Source organism: Atheta coriaria, unplaced genomic scaffold (assembly GCF_025399875.1).
Source record: "Atheta coriaria isolate IRGN ID8LTWV9N9 unplaced genomic scaffold, Caltech_Dcor_3.1 hic_scaffold_5_pilon, whole genome shotgun sequence".
NCBI classification, from domain to species: domain Eukaryota; kingdom Metazoa; phylum Arthropoda; class Insecta; order Coleoptera; family Staphylinidae; genus Dalotia; species Dalotia coriaria.
In genome coordinates, this window is record NW_027045447.1 from 5,098,434 (window position 1) to 5,117,460 (window position 19,027).

Below are 19,027 nucleotides of genomic sequence, written 5' to 3' on the forward strand. Positions count from 1 at the left end.
ACGCCGAGCGGGAAATGGAGTAAAGAGATTCAGCAATTTTGGGTTTGGTTGGGTCGGGTGGGCTTGCGAATCCTGCGGATGTTATCCTTTGTCCTAGTTCAGGCCCAATGCAAATTGCTTTGACCTAGAATGCTGAGTGCATGTGTAATTGGGATGAGTACTATATTGTTTTGTGCATAATAAAGCTATTTGAATATATTCTAATAAAATGCATAAAGCAACTTTAAAAATAAACCAAAAACAGGTGCAGGATATGTTATGCAAAGCAGTTTTCCTAATAAATTTGCTTATATTATAAATATGATTCTACAAGTGTTCTTTGAAGAAAACAATAAATTTTCTGAATATATTCACAATAATAACGCAAAACACAAAACACACTATTTTATTTTCGTAAACGAAGATCCTTGTTAAAAACAACTTTTAATTATACCAAAAAACCTCTGCGACTGAGTTTATAAATAATTCAATCATTATTCAGCGGGGTTTTATTGAATTAGGTCCGAAATCCCTGGAAGTTGTAATGTAATAAAGAAAATGAGTTTTTAATTAAATTTCTTAATCATTATCTGATAAACTAATAAACAAGTTGGCACTGCAGAGCAAAAACGAATAGTTGACATGTTGAAACGGCGGTCTGAAATGGCGACGGCTGATACGACATGACGAGGCGAATGCCTGGAAGATATGGGGAATAAGGTCAATTTTATACGATCACCAGTAGTACTAGGGTCGGCATGGCAACGGGGGGATCGCTTGCCGCCGCCACATTCCAGCCGTTTCACTCCCCCGACCGGAATAGGATATGATATTAACAAGAACAGCCGGCGCGCCGGGTTTAAGATGAACATGGATGGATGCGTCTCGTCTTATTAAATCATATCAACTTACTGGGTACAAAATAATATTTAGAAACAAAACCAAATTATTATAAAAAAAAAACTGAAAACAAAATTGCAAATTTACATATTTATATTATCTAACATTAAACAAGAGAATGCAATTTCCTCGTTTGCTGCAAAATAAAAATCAATGTGATGTGGAGTATATTACACCAGGATAACCAGTATACATAGTGCATTCGTTGCAATTTCCGTATATTTGTATATGTATTTCAATATAGATCGCGCATTTCCACTGCACTCATTTACATAGTAATAGGTATTACAAAACATCGACATTTGTAAACATCATTTCTGCCCGACTCAGTCCATAACAAATTGTTCAACAATACGAACATCAATAGACCTATCAATAGGCAATAGTTATCCATTATCCAATTCTCAAATTGGAAAATGATTTATAACAGATTTGCATATTTTAATGGTATTTTTTGGCCTCTTGTTTTAGTTATATTAAATTTGTTGTTTATGCGTTAGTTGCCTTTGACTAGGTAAACATTTGTAGGGGTTTTATTGGAACAATTGGGTGTGTAACAAGTACGCAAATGTTACTTCTGCATGGCAGTGGCAGCTCTAACATTATACGTTTGTTTTGAGATGTTTCAATTATACTCTTATTGTCTCTTAGCATAGTGCTAAGTTGTCCCAGGCACAAGACGCGTCATTACAAGTTTAGTTACTCTTCTTTCCTAGCTCCTTTATCATTATTTTGTAGTATTCATGCGGCGCTTCAATTTGATAAATGTGTTTACCATTTTCATCTTGAAAGTCCCCGTAGTGGACTGCTTTTGCCGTAATCATGCCGAGGCTTTCTGCAACCCGCTGAGAGAACCTACTTGTTGCATCCACTTTCATTAACTGTAAAATAATTGCACTTAGTTTTAAGTTTAAGGCAAGATTAATTATTTTCCCATTACTTTATATCCGCATTCCTCGGCAAGCATTTCGCTTCTGGCAAACAAATCCTTTGCAATGCCTTTGCCCCTAAACTTGGAGTTCACTGAAAGTATTCGCAACTCAAAGATTTTATCAATCCCATACTTTCCGAAGAGGTCAATCTCTTGGTTGGTATTATACAACAAGCCGAAAATTTGTTTGTATTGGAGATTATCAATGTCCTTCATCTCTTCGATAGCTTTCTCGTTGTCGCCTTTGTTCGATACGCCGTTGAGCGCTACGCCTGCTATCTGCAAGCAAACAGGACTGTGAAAGAATTTGCTGCGCTTCATTAAATCCTCGTACAGGAAGGACTAGCGCTTATAAAAAGCGAAGGAGCGTGAAGCCTCGGAGCGCGAAAGAATTCCAATTACGACGTGGATATGCCGAGCTATTGTCAATGGGGGTGTGGGGTTAAAAGCGCTTCGGGTTAAATTCCAGCGCGCTATTTTTTATATTTGCGGGTATTTTACGTATTGTTTTTGGTGAAAAGGCTTGGCAGGCATCATTAGCAGTTACTCATTTAGTTTGATTCTAAAGCACATTGAAATAGACCACAAGAGCAAAATCATTTTTGTCTATTAATTATTTAATTATAAAATTTGAAATTATAATTGCACTGCTATGTAGAAATGTATTTTTAGTGTGAAGTATTAAACATATTTCTAAAATACCTATCGAAAATTATTCATACCTCACCGGTAATTGGATCGTAGGCCATGATAGAAAGTCCTTCTTCGAGAGTGTGTAGATCGTGATGTTCCAGCAACTCACATGGTTCGTTTTTCTTACACAGTCCAACACATTCGTTCAAGGGTTCGTCGGGGAAGTGTTCGCGCAAATGTTCGATGACCTCTTGAAATTTGTTGGCGCGAATTGGTGCGAATTCCATTTTACCTTTGAAGTTTTGAATTTTCTGAGAACTATAATAAATGCGAAAAGGAACCAATAATTTACTCATTTTCCCCTTAAAATGTTCTTAAACTAAATTTTATATGTAATGGCTATAGAATTATGTTCAAATTAATTTTACAATAACAATGTATTTTAAATTAAAAGTAAGTCAATCTTCTTCAATCAATGGAATTTAAAAAAATAACAAAAAAATCTATGCCAACCAAAAAAATGTCAAATTGTTTTTGCTTTGCCCGCCAATTTAATTTGATTCTTATGTTAGTAATGTGCATGGCGCAACTGCCTGTTTTAAAAACTTATTTCAGTTCGAATTATATCCAACAAATAATAAAAAATTCTTGAATTTCATTTGTTTCATTTGCTTTCAATCACCAGCAATAGAAATCAACATATTTAGATTTTGTACTAGCTTCTTACCTGCTGCAAGATATTTTTGAACAAATTATTGCAAGCAACCTGTAGGCTATATGTGATGTCAACGGCTTAAAGGATCAATTTAACAAAGCTCTTCTTACGTTGTCAGGCCAGTAGGAGCAAGACTTTAGCTTATTCTTAGATAGGCCTTTTCACGGTGAGCTTTCGGCGCGTACTAAACAGCCGCCTCTGAAATTTATATCGCTCACCGTTTCGTCCTCTGCTTCGTACGCATGCCATGCGCCCCGAATCGGGGAGTGGAGTCCTGTCGCCTCCAGCAACGCCCGGGATCATTACGGGCACGTTGGGAATGCGTATCGTATCGGCGCGGGCATTCGCGCACCGCACTGCTACGACCAAATGAAATTTAATCAAACGATCGACACGCGGGAATTTAGGAATGTCAAGTATTCGGAAATTTCGGGTGACTGATGCGGTGATCGCGGTGGTATTTAATTCTTTAACCGAAAAGGAATTGAATGGAGGCATTACTTTTCATATCTCAATTACAAATCGCCAGTTATAAAAGGGTTTAAATATCATATGTCAATATATCTGAGAGCTAAATTGTTCAATTGATCAGGATATACAGGGTATTTCGCATCCCTAGTTTTAAAAACTTAATATTAACATCAAAACGTTTTATTGCAACAAGTACATGTTTAAATTTTTTTCAACACGCAAATAATTGTGGACACCATAGATTTATTATGAATCTATAATACATAACAGTTTGCGTCAAGAACGCATCTAAGCTATTTAAATTAGAATAAAAGAACTTGCACTAAATAAATGTTCTATGCTTTATCAACTCTGTTTACCTTAGTAACCTAATGTAAAATGGAATCTTTATTATGCTCCACATCGCTTTAACGTGTATTTGTTTACTTATCGGACATGTATCTGGTTCGTTTTCTTATTATTGTTTTGACTACTCGCATCATATTAATGTTATTGCAATCGTTTATAGTGCAATAGATTAATATGAACGGATTCTTCGCTTCTACAATTACAATTATTTACAAGAAATCATATAAGCCGAGTTGATATGAACCGAATTAAAAATTGAAAATGACTTCATATTTAAGTTGACGTTTCTCAATGCAATACGACACCTTGTGTGTTCGAAATAATATCTTACAATTGTTGAGTAGCCGGATATATGGGAGCGCGTGATGTATTAGAACAGGATGTCGTCGTCTCCTTCATCGAGCATGTTGCCAGCTTGATGATCATTCTCCCTCAACTTGCCTTCGGCAATCATAGCCGCCTTAAGCGCATCGGTTTTTGCACGTGCTATGCGTTTCTTATCCTGAATTTTCTTCAAGCGGTAGAATTCTTCTCTCTCCAACTCGTCCAGTTCAGAGATAATGTAGGCCAATGTACGTTCAATTCTTGGAATAATTACTATAAAAATCAATATTAATTACTTCTCAGTTCGGCACAAACCTATTTGAGAATACATACCATGCTCAATAGCATTAACTCTCCTGTTAGTAATCTTGATGACTTCATCAAGTGTGACAAAAGATGTCTGCAGCGACGCCAACTCAACAAGAAGTTTCACTGCACTCTGGTAGTTCTTCTTCAACTTGGCAAGCTGCTGCCCACCTTTGGCCAAGCCAGTCAACTCATAAGTATCTGTACTATCCTGATAGCTCTCAAATACAGGCAAAGTTACACCTGAAAATAATTATATTCATTAAAACAAATAACGACGACCGTTTGGGAGAATATTTAGCGTTCAATACAAAAAATTGTGTTGCATTTATAAAATCAAATCTTTACCTGCTACATTATCCTTCTTAGTACGAATTTTAATCTGAGCTTTTGTGACATTTTGCAAAACCACTTGATTAAAATCTCCAGTAGTGAAACGCGCCTCTGCTAATGAAAAGGCAGCTTCCTTCATTACTTCACCCATCAATGTTTTGGTCTGCAGAAATCAAAATATTGTTTAGATCAATACTATTCAGTAAATTAGAATGACACACTTCTAACATACCTCAATGATTTTGCCAAGAATCATACGGAAGCGCATTTGCAACGCATCCGCCTTCTTCTTCAGCAGACTGTGGCCCTTTTGGGCACCCTTTAGTCTAGCTTTCATTAACATTTGGGCACTGAAAAAGAGAACATGGGGTTACTCCCAAGTTCAGCATGATACAAACAAGTGGAAAAGACCTGGAATTTCTTTGATTTGACATAATACATGTTCAAATTACTTACCCACGAGAGGGGAAAATGGGAAGCCTTTCTTTTCCAGACATTTTTGACGAGTATTCCCTGTGCAAACTATAAAGGAGTTTCAGGAGTCAGCTGACTTGTGCGCAAATTCACACAGCGTTCACAGTCTTCCCTGTTTTTCTGACATTTGGTCATATGATGCTTTTAAGTAATCCAAATTCATACGGCAAGTGCGACATAGATGGCAGAAACTGATTTTGAATTTATTTTAAATAATTTGACATTAAAGTATGCAAGTATATTTCAGATATAGTTGACAATTTGTGACAAATGTAAATGCCGTAATTTAAGAACTAATTAATTCAATAATTAGTTTTATTGAATGAAAAAAACATTAAAATGTTTGAAGTCCTCGCCAAAATATTGATGGCGCTAGTCGAGTGGAGTAAGTCAGCTGGGTCAGCTGACTATATCACAAGATCTCGGCTAGTGGTGCGGACCGCCGAGTGAAATTCAGTTGTTGGGTGATCAGTTCGGGCGATCGTTTGTGTTTTCGGCAAGTAAGTGTTAGAGATCATCACAAACAATCAGAAATTCATAAGCTAACTTTTAGCGGTAAGCAGATTTAAAAATTTAGAGGCCCTCGTAAGACGGCTATTGATTTTTGTTTCATCGACCTAATTTGCGCCTTCTATCGTTGATTTCGCATAATTTACGCTGCGTACTTTGTCTTAAGTCTAAAAATAGATCACAATCTTGATGAGGATACCATTTACATTAGTTTAAGTCGCTTTTTATGCCCAAATCATACATAAAATATTGTTAGTTACATGCATGGGCAAGGCGTAGTCAGTACAGTCCGCGTTAAGTACACAATAACTAGAGAGCGGCACATGACATTCCACCATTTTATCTACACAACCAATCTACATCATGTGGTTCGCATACTCGAGATACGGGTGTGAACTATGTGTTATATTCACGTGACGCGTATTATAGTGTTAGCAGCTGAGGTTCAATTAAAGTTGATTTACTTTAAGCCTACGATAGTACAATAGTACACAAAATACACTGAACTAAATTGTTCATCTTGTTGTATACAGAAGCGTGAAGATGTCCTTACCCAAAATTCGCGATGAGGACAAGGAGGCCAGCTATGGATACGTCCATGCTGTGTCTGGTCCTGGTAAGTTTAAATTACAATTTTTGCAAATCAGCCTATAATTTCTATAAATCAATCTTTTCTTAGTTGTTACCGCCGAAAAGATGAGTGGATCGGCTATGTACGAGTTGGTACGCGTTGGTTACTATGAATTGGTAGGCGAAATTATTCGTCTGGAGGGCGACATGGCCACCATTCAGGTATATGAAGAAACTTCTGGTGTCACTGTGGGTGATCCCGTGCTTCGTACTGGCAAGCCGTTGTCGGTTGAGTTGGGCCCTGGTATCATGGGTTCCATTTTTGATGGTATCCAGCGTCCGCTGAAGGACATCAACGATTTAACCCAGAGTATCTACATTCCGAAGGGTGTTAACGTACCGGCATTGTCTAGGACTGCCAAGTGGGAATTTAACCCATTGAACATCAAGGTAAACTGATTGCATATTGATGCATTACAAATCTTATTTAAATTATATTTTATTAACAGATGGGTGCGCATCTTACCGGAGGTGACATTTATGGTATTGTGCATGAGAACACACTCGTAAAACAGAAGATGATTTTGCCACCCAGGGCCAAGGGTACAGTTACATACGTTGCTCCATCTGGTAACTATACCGTCGATGAAGTGGTGCTTGAGACGGAGTTTGATGGTGAGCGCACCAAGTATACGATGTTGCAAGTGTGGCCTGTGCGTCAGCCACGTCCGGTCAGCGAAAAGCTGCCAGCTAACCATCCGCTGTTGACTGGACAACGTGTATTGGACTCTTTGTTCCCGTAAGTTATTTAGAAATCAGAATATGAACCGTTTAATATATCATTGGTTTTGTTCTGTAGATGTGTCCAAGGTGGTACCACTGCCATTCCTGGTGCTTTCGGTTGCGGCAAGACTGTCATCTCTCAGTCTTTGTCCAAATACTCCAACTCCGATGTTATTGTATACGTCGGTTGCGGTGAGAGAGGTAACGAGATGTCTGAAGTACTTCGTGACTTCCCTGAGCTATCCGTTGAAATCGACGGAGTTACCGAGTCTATCATGAAGCGTACCGCTCTGGTTGCTAATACCTCTAACATGCCTGTCGCTGCTCGTGAGGCATCCATCTACACTGGCATCACTCTCTCCGAGTACTTCCGTGACATGGGTTACAACGTGTCTATGATGGCCGATTCCACTTCTCGATGGGCCGAAGCCTTGAGAGAAATTTCTGGTCGTCTCGCTGAGATGCCTGCCGATTCTGGCTACCCAGCCTACTTGGGAGCACGTCTCGCCTCCTTCTACGAGCGTGCTGGTCGCGTCAAGTGCCTCGGCAATCCAGATCGTGAGGGCTCCGTATCTATCGTCGGTGCTGTCTCGCCACCCGGTGGTGACTTCTCCGATCCCGTCACTTCCGCCACTTTGGGTATTGTCCAAGTGTTCTGGGGTTTGGATAAGAAACTCGCCCAGCGTAAGCATTTCCCATCTATTAACTGGCTCATCTCGTACTCCAAATATACTCGCGCTCTGGATGACTTCTACGACAAGAACTTCGCCGAATTCGTGCCGCTCCGTACCAAGGTCAAGGAAATCCTTCAGGAAGAGGAAGATCTTTCCGAAATCGTGCAATTGGTCGGTAAGGCTTCCCTCGCCGAAACAGATAAGATCACCCTTGAGGTTGCCAAGCTGTTGAAGGAAGATTTCCTCCAGCAGAACTCTTATTCGTCATACGACAGATTTTGCCCGTTCTACAAGACCGTCGGTATGCTCAAGAACATGATTGGCCTATACGATATGTCCAGGCACGCGGTTGAGAGCACGGCGCAGTCTGAGAACAAGATCACGTGGAACGTGATCAGGGACTCCATGGGCAACATCCTCTACCAGCTCAGCAGTATGAAGTTCAAAGACCCCGTGAAGGACGGCGAAGCCAAGATTAAGGCAGACTTCGACCAGCTGTATGAAGATATCCAGCAGGCCTTCAGGAACTTGGAAGATTAAACGCACTTCGCGCATAACTAATATCTAACGGCGTGTAGGAAGTTTTGCTTCCTCGCGAACGGATCATTACTATTTAAATGTACAATAATGCGAACGATTGTTTATATTAGATTTTTAAGGATCATCTAATGTTTTAAACTCAAAGAGAACGCAAACGGTGAGGGCTACTATTTCTAAACCGATTCATTCCAGAAATTTGTTAAGTTTTGTTTTTATGATTATCAACGCAGAACAAGCGGGTGCTTTGTTAAATCCAGTATTAGTCTGCAGGCGCCGCGCAAAATTACCGCACTAAGTTGCATCCACTCCCCCGCCATTTGACTCGTATCCGTTGTTTTTAAGTCGCGTCCAATGTACAGTTTTTTGAATGTTGTTACACCCCCAAATATTTACTCCGATAATAATTATAGCGTCGTAGAAAATGTTATAGATGTCGATTGAGGAACTTAATTAAGCGTAGTGCAATTGTTGTTGCAATGTAAAGTTTAAAAACATGAAAACAAATAATACATTTAGAAAATATATGAGAAACAATGAGCACAATAATTCATTCGATAATATCGTAAAAAAACTCGACAGTTTTATAATTTCTAATGCTATACAGTCACTTTAAAAATACAGGATTTTTATGTACACAGGGTCATGTAGGTGCTCATGCATTTCGAGAGCAAATGCAGGTCAATACTTCAAGTGTAAACTCGTCGATTGGGCGCCGCGGGCGAAGCGCAATAGTTGCAATCGTCTTCCGAGGAATCCGAATCAGAACTCTCGGAACTGGAAGAAGAGGTCTCGCTCTCCGAACCGGAACTTTGACTTTCATCTTCAGGAATGTTGATTGGGTTGTACAACATCGTGTTCAACGGCAGGTTATTCAGTTCTGTTGGTGTATACGTCTGAAATTGATAAATAATTTAAAAAAACTTGCTCGACTCCTGTCAGGTAGCGAATGTCTTACCTTGTAATAGTCGGTGTATTGGCCAGGCACAAGCGCAATCGGATAATGTCCGATTTTCTGCGGGTCAACTTGCCTTATTCGGCCCTTGGGGTAATTGATCGTGAATGTTTGCAAGTCCATACATGCCTTGCGGTCTTCACGACGCTGCTTATTAAAAGTGGCATTCCACTGCGCCGCTGATTCTACGGCTTGTTGCATTATATCCATTTTGTTCTTTTCCTGGCTAGCTGCCAAACTCATAGCTTTCTGCTTGTTAGCAATGTCCTTTGTTTGTCGATCGCGCTGGTGCTTACAGTATTCTTCATACTTATGTTGGAAATCCGAATACATCAAATCCAAAATGTCCGCAGAGTTAACAACAGTTAGTCCCAGATCGCACATGTGCTCACTAGCAAGACCACTCTCGCGAATGAAATCACGCTCCTGCATATCAACCTGCCGCCGTGGAATACCCGGATATTTTCGCTTAAATGATTTGATGCCCAGATATTGTGCTACTTGTTCTTGCAGCATGTATGGTCCACCGCCACCCCAATAATACTCGGCAAGCTGATCCGCTGAAATCACAGCGCCTTCTGGTTCAATCTCCATTTTATTCTTTTTCATTTTGGCGCTTTCAGTGGTCGCTGTGCTTAAAATCGACGACTGTGACTCATCAATAAGTTCCACAATAATCGGATTGTTAATCACCTAGATAAAAAATACATACATCAGTTCAACTCTAAAGTTGCTGTTCGATTACACAAACCTGCTTGGCGGGACTGCTGATATCAGCGCTCATTCGAGTATCCTCCTCATACATCATCACGTCGGGCTGGTCTGGATCGGCCTCTTGCTCCTCCAACGGGTTCCTACCACCTGAATGTGTCCCAAAGGATGCCTCGTTATTCACATCGACATCCTCGCATACCTCATCGAACGACGAATCTACTTGCGCAGCGACGGCAGCTTCTCTGATCAGTTTCAAATTCGATTCGCCGAGCCTCTCTTTCTGCATTTATTCTTTTATTAATATCGTGAAGAAATTTCGTGGTAAATATTGAAAAATTTTGCCAAACACTACAATAACCAACGCACGTAAAATTTTAAATTAAATTCATAGAAATCGTTTTGCGAGTATATGAGCCGACAGATTGCACGAATACAAACTTATCTATTAATAATCACATGTTTCCCCGTGAGAGATTGGTGTGATGATCGGCTAAAAATAAACTTACTTCCCAACATCGCGCGCGTTGGTGTTCGTTAAATTGTTAAAAACTTTACAAAATAAATGTGAATCCATTCCTATTTACACTCAAACTACAATGTGACATCAATTGCGGTTAAAATTGAAGCGGATTTCTAATCAGATTCATCAATAGCGTGCAACTGCAATGATCGTACGAGTATATACTTAAACATCAAAAACATATATTTCACGATCACTTCTTACCTCCAGAAGTGCATCCTGTGCTTTCGCACCACGACCGCGACCCCGACCTCGTCCTCGACCTCTACCCCGCCTCTTCCGCGGCCCCGTCCTCTGCCTCTACCACGTCCTCGTTCCCCAAGCGGCTTTAAACCAAGAGTATCTCGGACGCTGGATGGACCTCGACAACTTCGCTTCGGACGTCCACTTCTTCCTTTACTTTCATCTACTGCTTCGGCCTCTTGATGTCCAATATTGTCATACCCATCAAGGTCCTGATCCATATCCATTGGAGTCTCTACCACAACAGGTTCTTCGTCTTCGACTCGTACCTGCAATGGTACCTTCCGTGGTCTGCCACGCCGTTTAGGTGTTGGAGTGACGGGCTTCTCCACCGGACTATCAATGTTAGTCATGAAAGATGAATCCATCGACACTAGTGAGTCATTAAAAGTAGTATCGCTACTGAGTTTGATTCGCTTCGTCTCAATTTCAAGCGACGTTTCAGAATCATCTTCGTTTACAATATGAGCATGTCCACCACCACTCATAGAGAATTTCATTTTTAATTTCCCTGACTTTTCTTTCTCCTCTTTCTCTTCAGGCTTCGGAGTTGCGTCGCGTTTTGGCGTCGAGCCACGTTTAGGTGTCGAATCACGCTCCCTTTTGCTAATTTTAAGAACAATGCGTTCTTCATCGTGGAAATGTGGTTCCTCGTCGGGTTTAACAATGGGTTTGATTTTAATTTTGGGACTGATGCAAGCTTCAGGTTTAATTATAGGCTTGATAGTAATTTTGGGACTGTTACAACGCTCAAGTTCTTCTGGTTTGGGAATCGGTTTTATAGTAATCTTCGGACTGTGGTGCATTTCCTCATCGGGTTTTACAATCGGTTTTATAATCAACTTCGGACTTGACTTCTGCACAACAATTTCATCTTGTCCCTTTGGAGGGATTGGTTTGATCGTAATTTTGAATGGACTGGAAGTATCATTTTTCCTTTTCGGGCTCACTTGCGCCTGTTTGATAACAAGTTTAGGAAGAGGTGACTCCGGCTCCTGATCAGTTTCCGACTCCGATGGGCTAATCTCAATAACAGGTTCTTTAGGATCAAATATTTTCAATATTGACGACTCCTCTGCTTTTGTTTTACGAATAGTTAACTTTAACTCTTGACTCTGTGATATTTTGGAACTGTACTCTTGTTTATCATCATCCGACGACTCTTTGTTACTATCTTCATGCATAGTAGTTGATTCGGCCTCCTTGGCACTGCTGTCAACAACAATCTCGAGAGGTTTTTGATAATCAGTCATCTGGTCTATGTCTTCAACCATTGGAATCAAATTAATTGGTTTTAATTCTTCAACAATTCGGGAAGTATCCGTATCCACAGGTACAGTTGTTGACGTTACCTGTAACTCAACACTTCGCGTTTCTAATGGATACTCTAATTCGCAAACTTCGCGGACTTGACATTCCTGTGCAGCTTTGATTAAATCTTCCTCCTCATTACGAGCAGTGCAATCAATCGCCGCCCTTATTACATCATCATCACTTATAAGCGTCGATGCAACTTCAACTTGTCTGTCATCTAATTTAGTATCCTGTCTAAATGCAGATGCTTCTATTGCAGCTCGAACTAATTCAGCCTCCTGGTCAATTTCCGGCTCATCGTCCACTTTTGCTTCAGGAACAGACTCAGATATTTTATCATTCACACCTAATTGTTCAGGATAAAACTTAGGTGTTTCAATATCTGCGCTTTTTTGCTCTTGGTTCACATCTTTATCCTCTTCCTCACAAACAATCATCTTTTCTACGTTAATTTTCTCCGAGTTTTCACATATCATATTTTCTGAGGTGATGATATCCGGCGTTTTGTCATGTTTTATATCATTGTTTATATTAGGCAGAACTGGTTCAATGGCACTTACTAATTCTGAACTATTTGCTTCACTAGGAATAATAGAAATTAACTCCACAAATTTTTCATCCTCTTGTGATGCTGTACACTCAGTTAAAGGCTGTTGATCTGGTAAAGAATGAGGTGGCGCGTTGTTTGAATCAACAAGTGTTGATGTTATTAAAGTATCTCTTTCACATGACATATTATGATTATCAGGAATATCTCCATCTGTATTTGAAATTAATACTTGTTGCACTTCATCTATTGCTTGTAATGGAACAGCTGCATCTTCTACTTTTTCTTCTGGCGGTATAATAGGTTGTTCCTCAGGTTCTTGCATAATATTAGGTACAATATTCAGATCTATCGTTGCGGTCGCTTCAGAATGACTTATTACATTTTCAGCTGGTGGTGATTTAGTATCAGTTGTAATAGAATTTACATCATCAGTTTCATTGTTTTGAGTGTTAACATCACTAGAAGTAATTTCTAATGTTGACAATTCTTCTACTTCTGAATTTTTTGTGTCTGGCATCTCAATTGCCTCCTTATTGTTTATATTATTGTGAGTTTCAATAGACTCAACTGGAGATTCTGCTTGATTAATGGGTGTAATTTCAACAGGAATTGAATCACATTGGATTTCTTCTGAAGTACATGTTGGTTCTGCTACTGTTTCTGGTTCAATCATTACATGATCAGCTACAGCATTTGTTTCATCAACATTTTGTGTCACATTAACAGCAAGGTTTTCAGTGGGTTCAACCACAATATCAGTTTCTGTCTGAGTAGAAGGCTCTAAAACATTGTCAATCTTGTTTAGAACTAGTGGAACATTTTCTAAGCTAAGCTCAGGGTCACTTTCTTCTAGCTCACTATTAGGAGTTATTTCTTTAGCTACCCCTGCATCAACTTTATAGTCAACCACAGGATTGCCTAGTAAATTTTCCAAGTCTGAAACAATGTCATCTACATTTTCAGTAATCTTTACAGTTGAAGTAGTTGCCAAATTCAAGTCATTAGCAAACATATCTGCTTCCTTATCAAAATCAAGCTTTTCTGTGCCTAGATTAGTGATTGTGCTAGATGCAATTGAAGCAATGCCAACTTGATCAACTTCATCAGATGTGCTGGTGATTGTATCCTCCATGGCTGAAAGAAATGGAGCAATTCTAATAGGGTTTCAAACGAGAAAATGTGCGCCGAATGTAAAAATTTAAATCTTGCAAACGCGCAGTTACCTTTGCTTTCCATTGCATCGTTGTTAGCGTCCGATGATGAGCTGGGAACAGCGTCTGTGGTCGGCGTCGTGTTGATGGTATTCATGGTTGAGGTTAAAGCACTGTCTGCTGCGTCCGCGGCATCCGCGGCTTCGTTATCCATGATTTCACTAATATCACACGAGCATTCACGAAAAGGCCGCTTTAAATAAAGGAATTAAACGTCGGGTCGCTTGGTTGAATTGTTAAATTCGAAGCAGTAAACACTAACAGCAAAGAAACACCAGCTAAACTAACAACAGCCCGCCATTTCTGTTTATTATACTTCTCTCTTACACTCATTACCATAGCTTACTAGCGCATCCAGTTCTTTACCTCACTTGTCACTTCTTCATAGTTACCCATGGTAATACTATCAAATTTATGCACTTGCATAAATTAAAACAAAAGCTACACCTAAAGTTTACTTTTTCTAAAGAAATTATTGCCTACTCTAAGAGATTTACAACCCTTTAAAGTATGAGTATTCCTACATTAGTAGGAACCAGTAGTTCCTGTGTTCAATAAGCTTTAGAGTTTATTTTTTTCTATTTCATTTCAACTTATGACTCTCGCATGAATTTATCTTTCTTTGCGTGGAATTTGAAATGGTCTAAACAAACCGGCACGGAATCAGCAGCAGAACCAGCAGGGGCAGGGGGCAGCACGTAGCAGACGTGCAGAGCGAGTGCAAAGCAAGCGATTTAAGCGAATTGAGTGAATTTAACGGCTCACAAACAGGAGCAAGGTGGTTGTTTGTTGTCACAGTTAGTGGCTGGGATGGTTGTGGTTGTGAAGAGTGCGTGTGGCAGTTATGTCCGTTGTAATATCGCATTTATGGCATTAATTCACGCATGTTTGCGCTTTGTTTACACGACACGCTCAAAACGAACCAAGTAAATCAAGTATTTTCGACGTTTTCGATACTTGTGCAAATATGGTTAGAAAAGTTTTGATCAAGCACTTCACAGCAAGCACACAAATTATCCTTATCAGCAATAAATAATTAGACTTGCCTGTGATACGACGTGTCATCACATGACATAAGCATTCCTGCACTTTTGGGCTGTAGTAGCACAATTGGAATCATTTTATTTAGAGTAATACAATGAAGAGGAATGTGGTAAAACTTTTTAAATATGTGATGCTGATGGGCATCACCATGATGGTGACCATTGTTCTCTACAGGCTTATCAGAGGAAGTCCTGGTGAATTAAGTGGGATACCAGAACAAGCAAAACTTAGGCATTTTGATGTAAGAATCAAGCTGATTTCAATTAGTAAATTTTATACTAAACTGTGATGTTTCAGAGCTTCATGGACAATGAGAAGATAGATTGGCATGATTACAAGCAAATCATTGATGATTTGCAGAGGAAGGGTGTTGGTGAACAAGGAGCACCAGCAAAACTTTCAGAAAGTGAACAAAGTTTATATGATTCCATATTTAAAGTAAATGGTTTTAATGGTGCTTTAAGTGATAAAATTGCATTAGATAGGTCTCTTCCTGACATAAGACATGAAGGGTAAGTACTAGTTATAAACTGCATTATTTTGTTTATATTATTGTATTGTTGTTACAGTTGCAAGAAAAAAATGTATTTAAAGCATTTAGGCTCTGTGAGTATAATAGTGCCCTTTCACAATGAACACTGGACAACTTTACTTAGAACAGTCACCAGTGTGTTAAATAGATCTCCAGCACATTTAATAAAAGAAATTATACTTGTTGATGATTATAGTTCTAAAGGTAAATATGAAATATTGTTTCCTTTGGGTTATAATAACTGCAATGTTTGTTTTTAGACTTTTTAAAAAGCAAATTAGATGCGTATGTAGCTGAGCACATGCCCAAAGTATCAATAATTCACTTGCCTGAACGTTCAGGACTTATAAGAGCGCGACTTGCCGGCGCACGCGCTGCGACCGGTGAAATCTTAATATTTTTAGACTCTCACACTGAAGCCAACGTGAATTGGTTGCCGCCATTACTGGAACCGATTGCTCAAAACTACCGCACGTGTGTGTGTCCTTTTATTGATGTGATTCAGTATGATAGTTTTGAATATAGAGCTCAAGATAGTGGGGCCCGCGGTGCATTCGATTGGGAATTTTATTATAAACGCCTGCCCCTCTTGCCCGATGATTTGAAACATCCCACCGAGCCATTTAAGTAAGTAGCACTTAAGAAATCAAGAGTATTATAAAGTAACCACCTTTAAATAATTAATTTAGGAGTCCGATAATGGCTGGCGGATTATTTGCCATTAGTGCCAAATTTTTCTGGGAACTGGAAGGCTATGATGAGGGTCTTGATATCTGGGGCGGGGAACAGTATGAATTAAGTTTTAAGATATGGATGTGCGGTGGTGAAATGGTGGATGCGCCATGCTCAAGAGTTGGACATATTTATCGAAAATATGCGCCATTTAAAAATCCAGGTGTTGGTGATTTTGTGTCCAGAGTAAGTTCACTTCTTTAATATTACTATATACTTTTAATATTGTGCGAATCTTCTGTTTTCTTAGAATTATAAACGTGTTGCCATCGTGTGGATGGACGAATATGCCGAGTACCTTTATAAACGTAAGCCGAATATGCGTAATATGGATCCAGGTGATGTTTCTAAACAAGTAGCGCTTCGCAATCGGTTGCAATGTAAAACTTTTAAGTGGTTTATGGAGACTATTGCATTTGACTTGCCTAGAAAGTATCCAATGATTGAACCGGAAGATTTTGCTTTTGGAGAAGTAAGTTTTGGAAGAAATATTATTAAATATGAATCTTAATTAAATTATTATAGATAAGAAACATTGGTGCGCCAGAGTTTTGCGTTGATACAAATTTTAAAAGCCGTGACTCTGTCGTTGAGCTTCGCAATTGCATTAAAGGAACCAGTAATCGCGGAGAACAAAACTTTACGCTGACGTGGCACAAAGATATACGGCCTAAAGGAAAAACTTTATGTTTGGATGTGTCAGCGTCAAAAAACAAGGCTGATATCACGCTATATCCGTGCCATGGTGGCAAAGGAAATCAAATGTGGCGCTATAATATTGTAACACTTATTTTATCTTATCATCGAACTTTTTTTTATTGATTTTGGTTTTAGGACAAACAGTGGCTAATGCATGGAACCAATCAACGTTGCATGGATTGTGATCCAGGTAGTCAACGTGTCTATGTTAGCGATTGCGATAATGAGTCCAAAACGCAGCGATGGCGGATCGAAAATGTGAACTTGACAATGTTGGCAAATTGGGACAGCGTTGGTCCTGCATAATTTAATTGATGCGGTATACAGTATTCATTTTTAATACCGGCTTCCTTAAACATACTTAAACTTGCCATATATTTATCCACGTTACAAATATCTGTGATAAAACTTTAATAAAGAAACCCTATTTTATTCCGAAAATATGGTACAAGTTAACTTAGTCGCCATGGTAACGTTAAATTTATAATAATGAGTTTGCGTCGATAGAGGCCGCTGTTAATGTTTGATGTGCTGTGATACAAGCAAACATTAATGATGTCATTTACTTTGTACATAATGTATGATACGTATGGAAAGGACATGGGGGAGGAGTGCGTGTGTAATGTCAAGCCGGTAATTGTTTGGCTAGTTGGGTATGCGTGCCGTACGCTTTGCTACCAGTTTCACTGTGATCTTTACTCGTGTTGTGACGTCTCCTAGTACATTAACTACCCAAACTCTTCGCGAAAATCTATTGGGAGTGAAACGATTGTTATCACAAAAGATGGTGGATGAACAGAAGGCTAATAATCTATTCCTGAATGTACTAAAACAGGAATCTGCCAAGCTAGCACCATCGCTTGATTTTAAGGGAAACCACAAAGGCGCCAGTGGAAAAATTGCCGTCGTTGGCGGTAGTTTTGAATATACTGGCGCTCCGTATTTTGCTTCCATTAGTGCTCTGAAAACAGGCGCTGATTTGGTTCACGTTTTTTGTACTCATGATGCTGCAATTCCTATCAAATGTTACAGCCCTGAACTTATTGTCCACCCACTTCTACAACTCGATAAATTAGAAGAAATTACCACATGGTTGCAACGAATGGACGTGATTTTGATTGGTTGTGGACTAGGACGCAATACTGAAACATTAAATCTTGTTAAACAGATTATCGGATATGTGAAACAATTGAAGAAACCCTTAATTTTGGATGCAGATGCATTATACTTAATAACAGAACATCCTGCAATTTTACACGGTTTTGAATCGGATGTAATTCTCACACCTAATCGAATGGAACTTGCGCGTCTTGCAGGAATTACAAATCCTGCAGCTATTGGTGATGACGATGTCGTACGTATGGTTAAAAAGAACAATTGGAGTAAATATATTACTCTGTTGGTGAAAGCTGCAAATGATCAAGTTTATAATGCCGAGAAGAAGGTAATTTTAACGGATTTGGGTGGCTCTGGACGACGCTGCGGTGGTCAAGGGGACATTTTGGGTGGTTGTTTGGCTGTTTTTCTTAATTGGAGTATGAAGAAAGAAATGTTAGAGAATAGAACATTTGTAGCAGCATTTGCAGCATGCAGACTGACAAGAGAATGCAACCAGCGCGCTTATCTGGAAATGGGTCGTAGTATGATGGCCGGGGATATGATCAACCAGATTCATTCTGCTTTTAATGTTTATTTTGAACCACCACAAATATAAAACATAAGCTTTGTTACACTATAGAACTGGTATTTTGATATGGATTAATAAATACGATTCTAATTTTGATTTTCTTTGTATTATAATACGTTTTTGTACTGAATTATTCATGCACATCAAGATACCTTTTATCATTTGTTTTTGTGGGGAAATAAATATCTTTGTTTTTACGGTATATAGGTAATATCAAGAAAAACATAATGTAATCACCAAATGTCGCATCAACCGCAAAACTGAATGTGTAAACAGAAATGTTTACAAATTTTTATGTGAGAATATTTTTTATTTGTAACATTATAGGTATCGAATTA

The 19,027-nt window shown here is 39.1% G+C and overlaps 6 protein-coding genes across 8 annotated transcripts; 3 read left to right on the plus strand and 3 right to left on the minus strand.

Moving 5' to 3' along the window:
- Window positions 1–1,080: 1,080 nt before the first annotated feature.
- LOC135792672 (uncharacterized) lies at window positions 1,081–3,356 on the minus strand. Of its 2 annotated transcripts, XM_065303335.1 has the most exons (4): window positions 3,171–3,356; window positions 2,533–2,761; window positions 1,820–2,089; window positions 1,081–1,760 (listed from the first exon to the last, which is right to left on the minus strand). In XM_065303335.1, the coding sequence occupies exons 2-4, from the start codon at window positions 2,728–2,730 to the stop codon at window positions 1,575–1,577; spliced, it is 654 nt and encodes a 217-aa protein (XP_065159407.1). In that variant the 5' UTR covers window positions 2,731–2,761; window positions 3,171–3,356; the 3' UTR covers window positions 1,081–1,574. The 2 variants fall into 2 exon arrangements, with proteins under 2 accessions (XP_065159407.1, XP_065159406.1); XM_065303334.1 differs by lacking the exon at window positions 3,171–3,356 and having other exon boundaries at window positions 2,533–2,911.
- Window positions 3,357–3,793: 437 nt separating this feature from the next.
- Vha36-1 (V-type proton ATPase subunit Vha36-1) lies at window positions 3,794–5,558 on the minus strand. Its single transcript, XM_065303333.1, has 5 exons — window positions 5,397–5,558; window positions 5,173–5,290; window positions 4,956–5,103; window positions 4,635–4,850; window positions 3,794–4,574 (listed from the first exon to the last, which is right to left on the minus strand). The coding sequence occupies exons 1-5, from the start codon at window positions 5,435–5,437 to the stop codon at window positions 4,348–4,350; spliced, it is 750 nt and encodes a 249-aa protein (XP_065159405.1). The 5' UTR covers window positions 5,438–5,558; the 3' UTR covers window positions 3,794–4,347.
- Window positions 5,559–5,764: 206 nt separating this feature from the next.
- LOC135792668 (V-type proton ATPase catalytic subunit A) lies at window positions 5,765–9,037 on the plus strand. 2 transcript variants are annotated; one of them, XM_065303328.1, is made up of 5 exons: window positions 5,765–5,914; window positions 6,458–6,540; window positions 6,604–6,944; window positions 7,004–7,293; window positions 7,354–9,037. In XM_065303328.1, exons 2-5 carry the CDS (start codon window positions 6,468–6,470, stop codon window positions 8,489–8,491), a joined length of 1,842 nt encoding a protein of 613 aa, XP_065159400.1. In that variant the 5' UTR covers window positions 5,765–5,914; window positions 6,458–6,467; the 3' UTR covers window positions 8,492–9,037. The 2 variants fall into 2 exon arrangements, with proteins under 2 accessions (XP_065159400.1, XP_065159401.1); XM_065303329.1 differs by having other exon boundaries at window positions 5,812–5,969.
- Window positions 9,038–14,447, minus strand: e(y)3 (enhancer of yellow 3). The gene is made up of 5 exons (XM_065303336.1): window positions 14,008–14,447; window positions 10,923–13,918; window positions 10,195–10,437; window positions 9,447–10,136; window positions 9,038–9,384 (listed from the first exon to the last, which is right to left on the minus strand). Exons 1-5 carry the CDS (start codon window positions 14,147–14,149, stop codon window positions 9,178–9,180), a joined length of 4,278 nt encoding a protein of 1,425 aa, XP_065159408.1. The 5' UTR covers window positions 14,150–14,447; the 3' UTR covers window positions 9,038–9,177.
- A 234-nt stretch (window positions 14,448–14,681) lies between these two features.
- Window positions 14,682–17,443, plus strand: LOC135792669 (N-acetylgalactosaminyltransferase 6-like). The gene is made up of 8 exons (XM_065303330.1): window positions 14,682–15,280; window positions 15,337–15,551; window positions 15,609–15,775; window positions 15,832–16,198; window positions 16,261–16,489; window positions 16,554–16,775; window positions 16,829–17,083; window positions 17,138–17,443. Exons 1-8 carry the CDS (start codon window positions 15,134–15,136, stop codon window positions 17,306–17,308), a joined length of 1,773 nt encoding a protein of 590 aa, XP_065159402.1. The 5' UTR covers window positions 14,682–15,133; the 3' UTR covers window positions 17,309–17,443.
- Window positions 17,444–17,563: 120 nt separating this feature from the next.
- On the plus strand, window positions 17,564–18,785 carry Naxd (NAD(P)HX dehydratase). The gene has a single exon (XM_065303332.1). It carries the CDS (start codon window positions 17,658–17,660, stop codon window positions 18,714–18,716), a length of 1,059 nt encoding a protein of 352 aa, XP_065159404.1. The 5' UTR covers window positions 17,564–17,657; the 3' UTR covers window positions 18,717–18,785.
- Window positions 18,786–19,027: the final 242 nt, after the last annotated feature.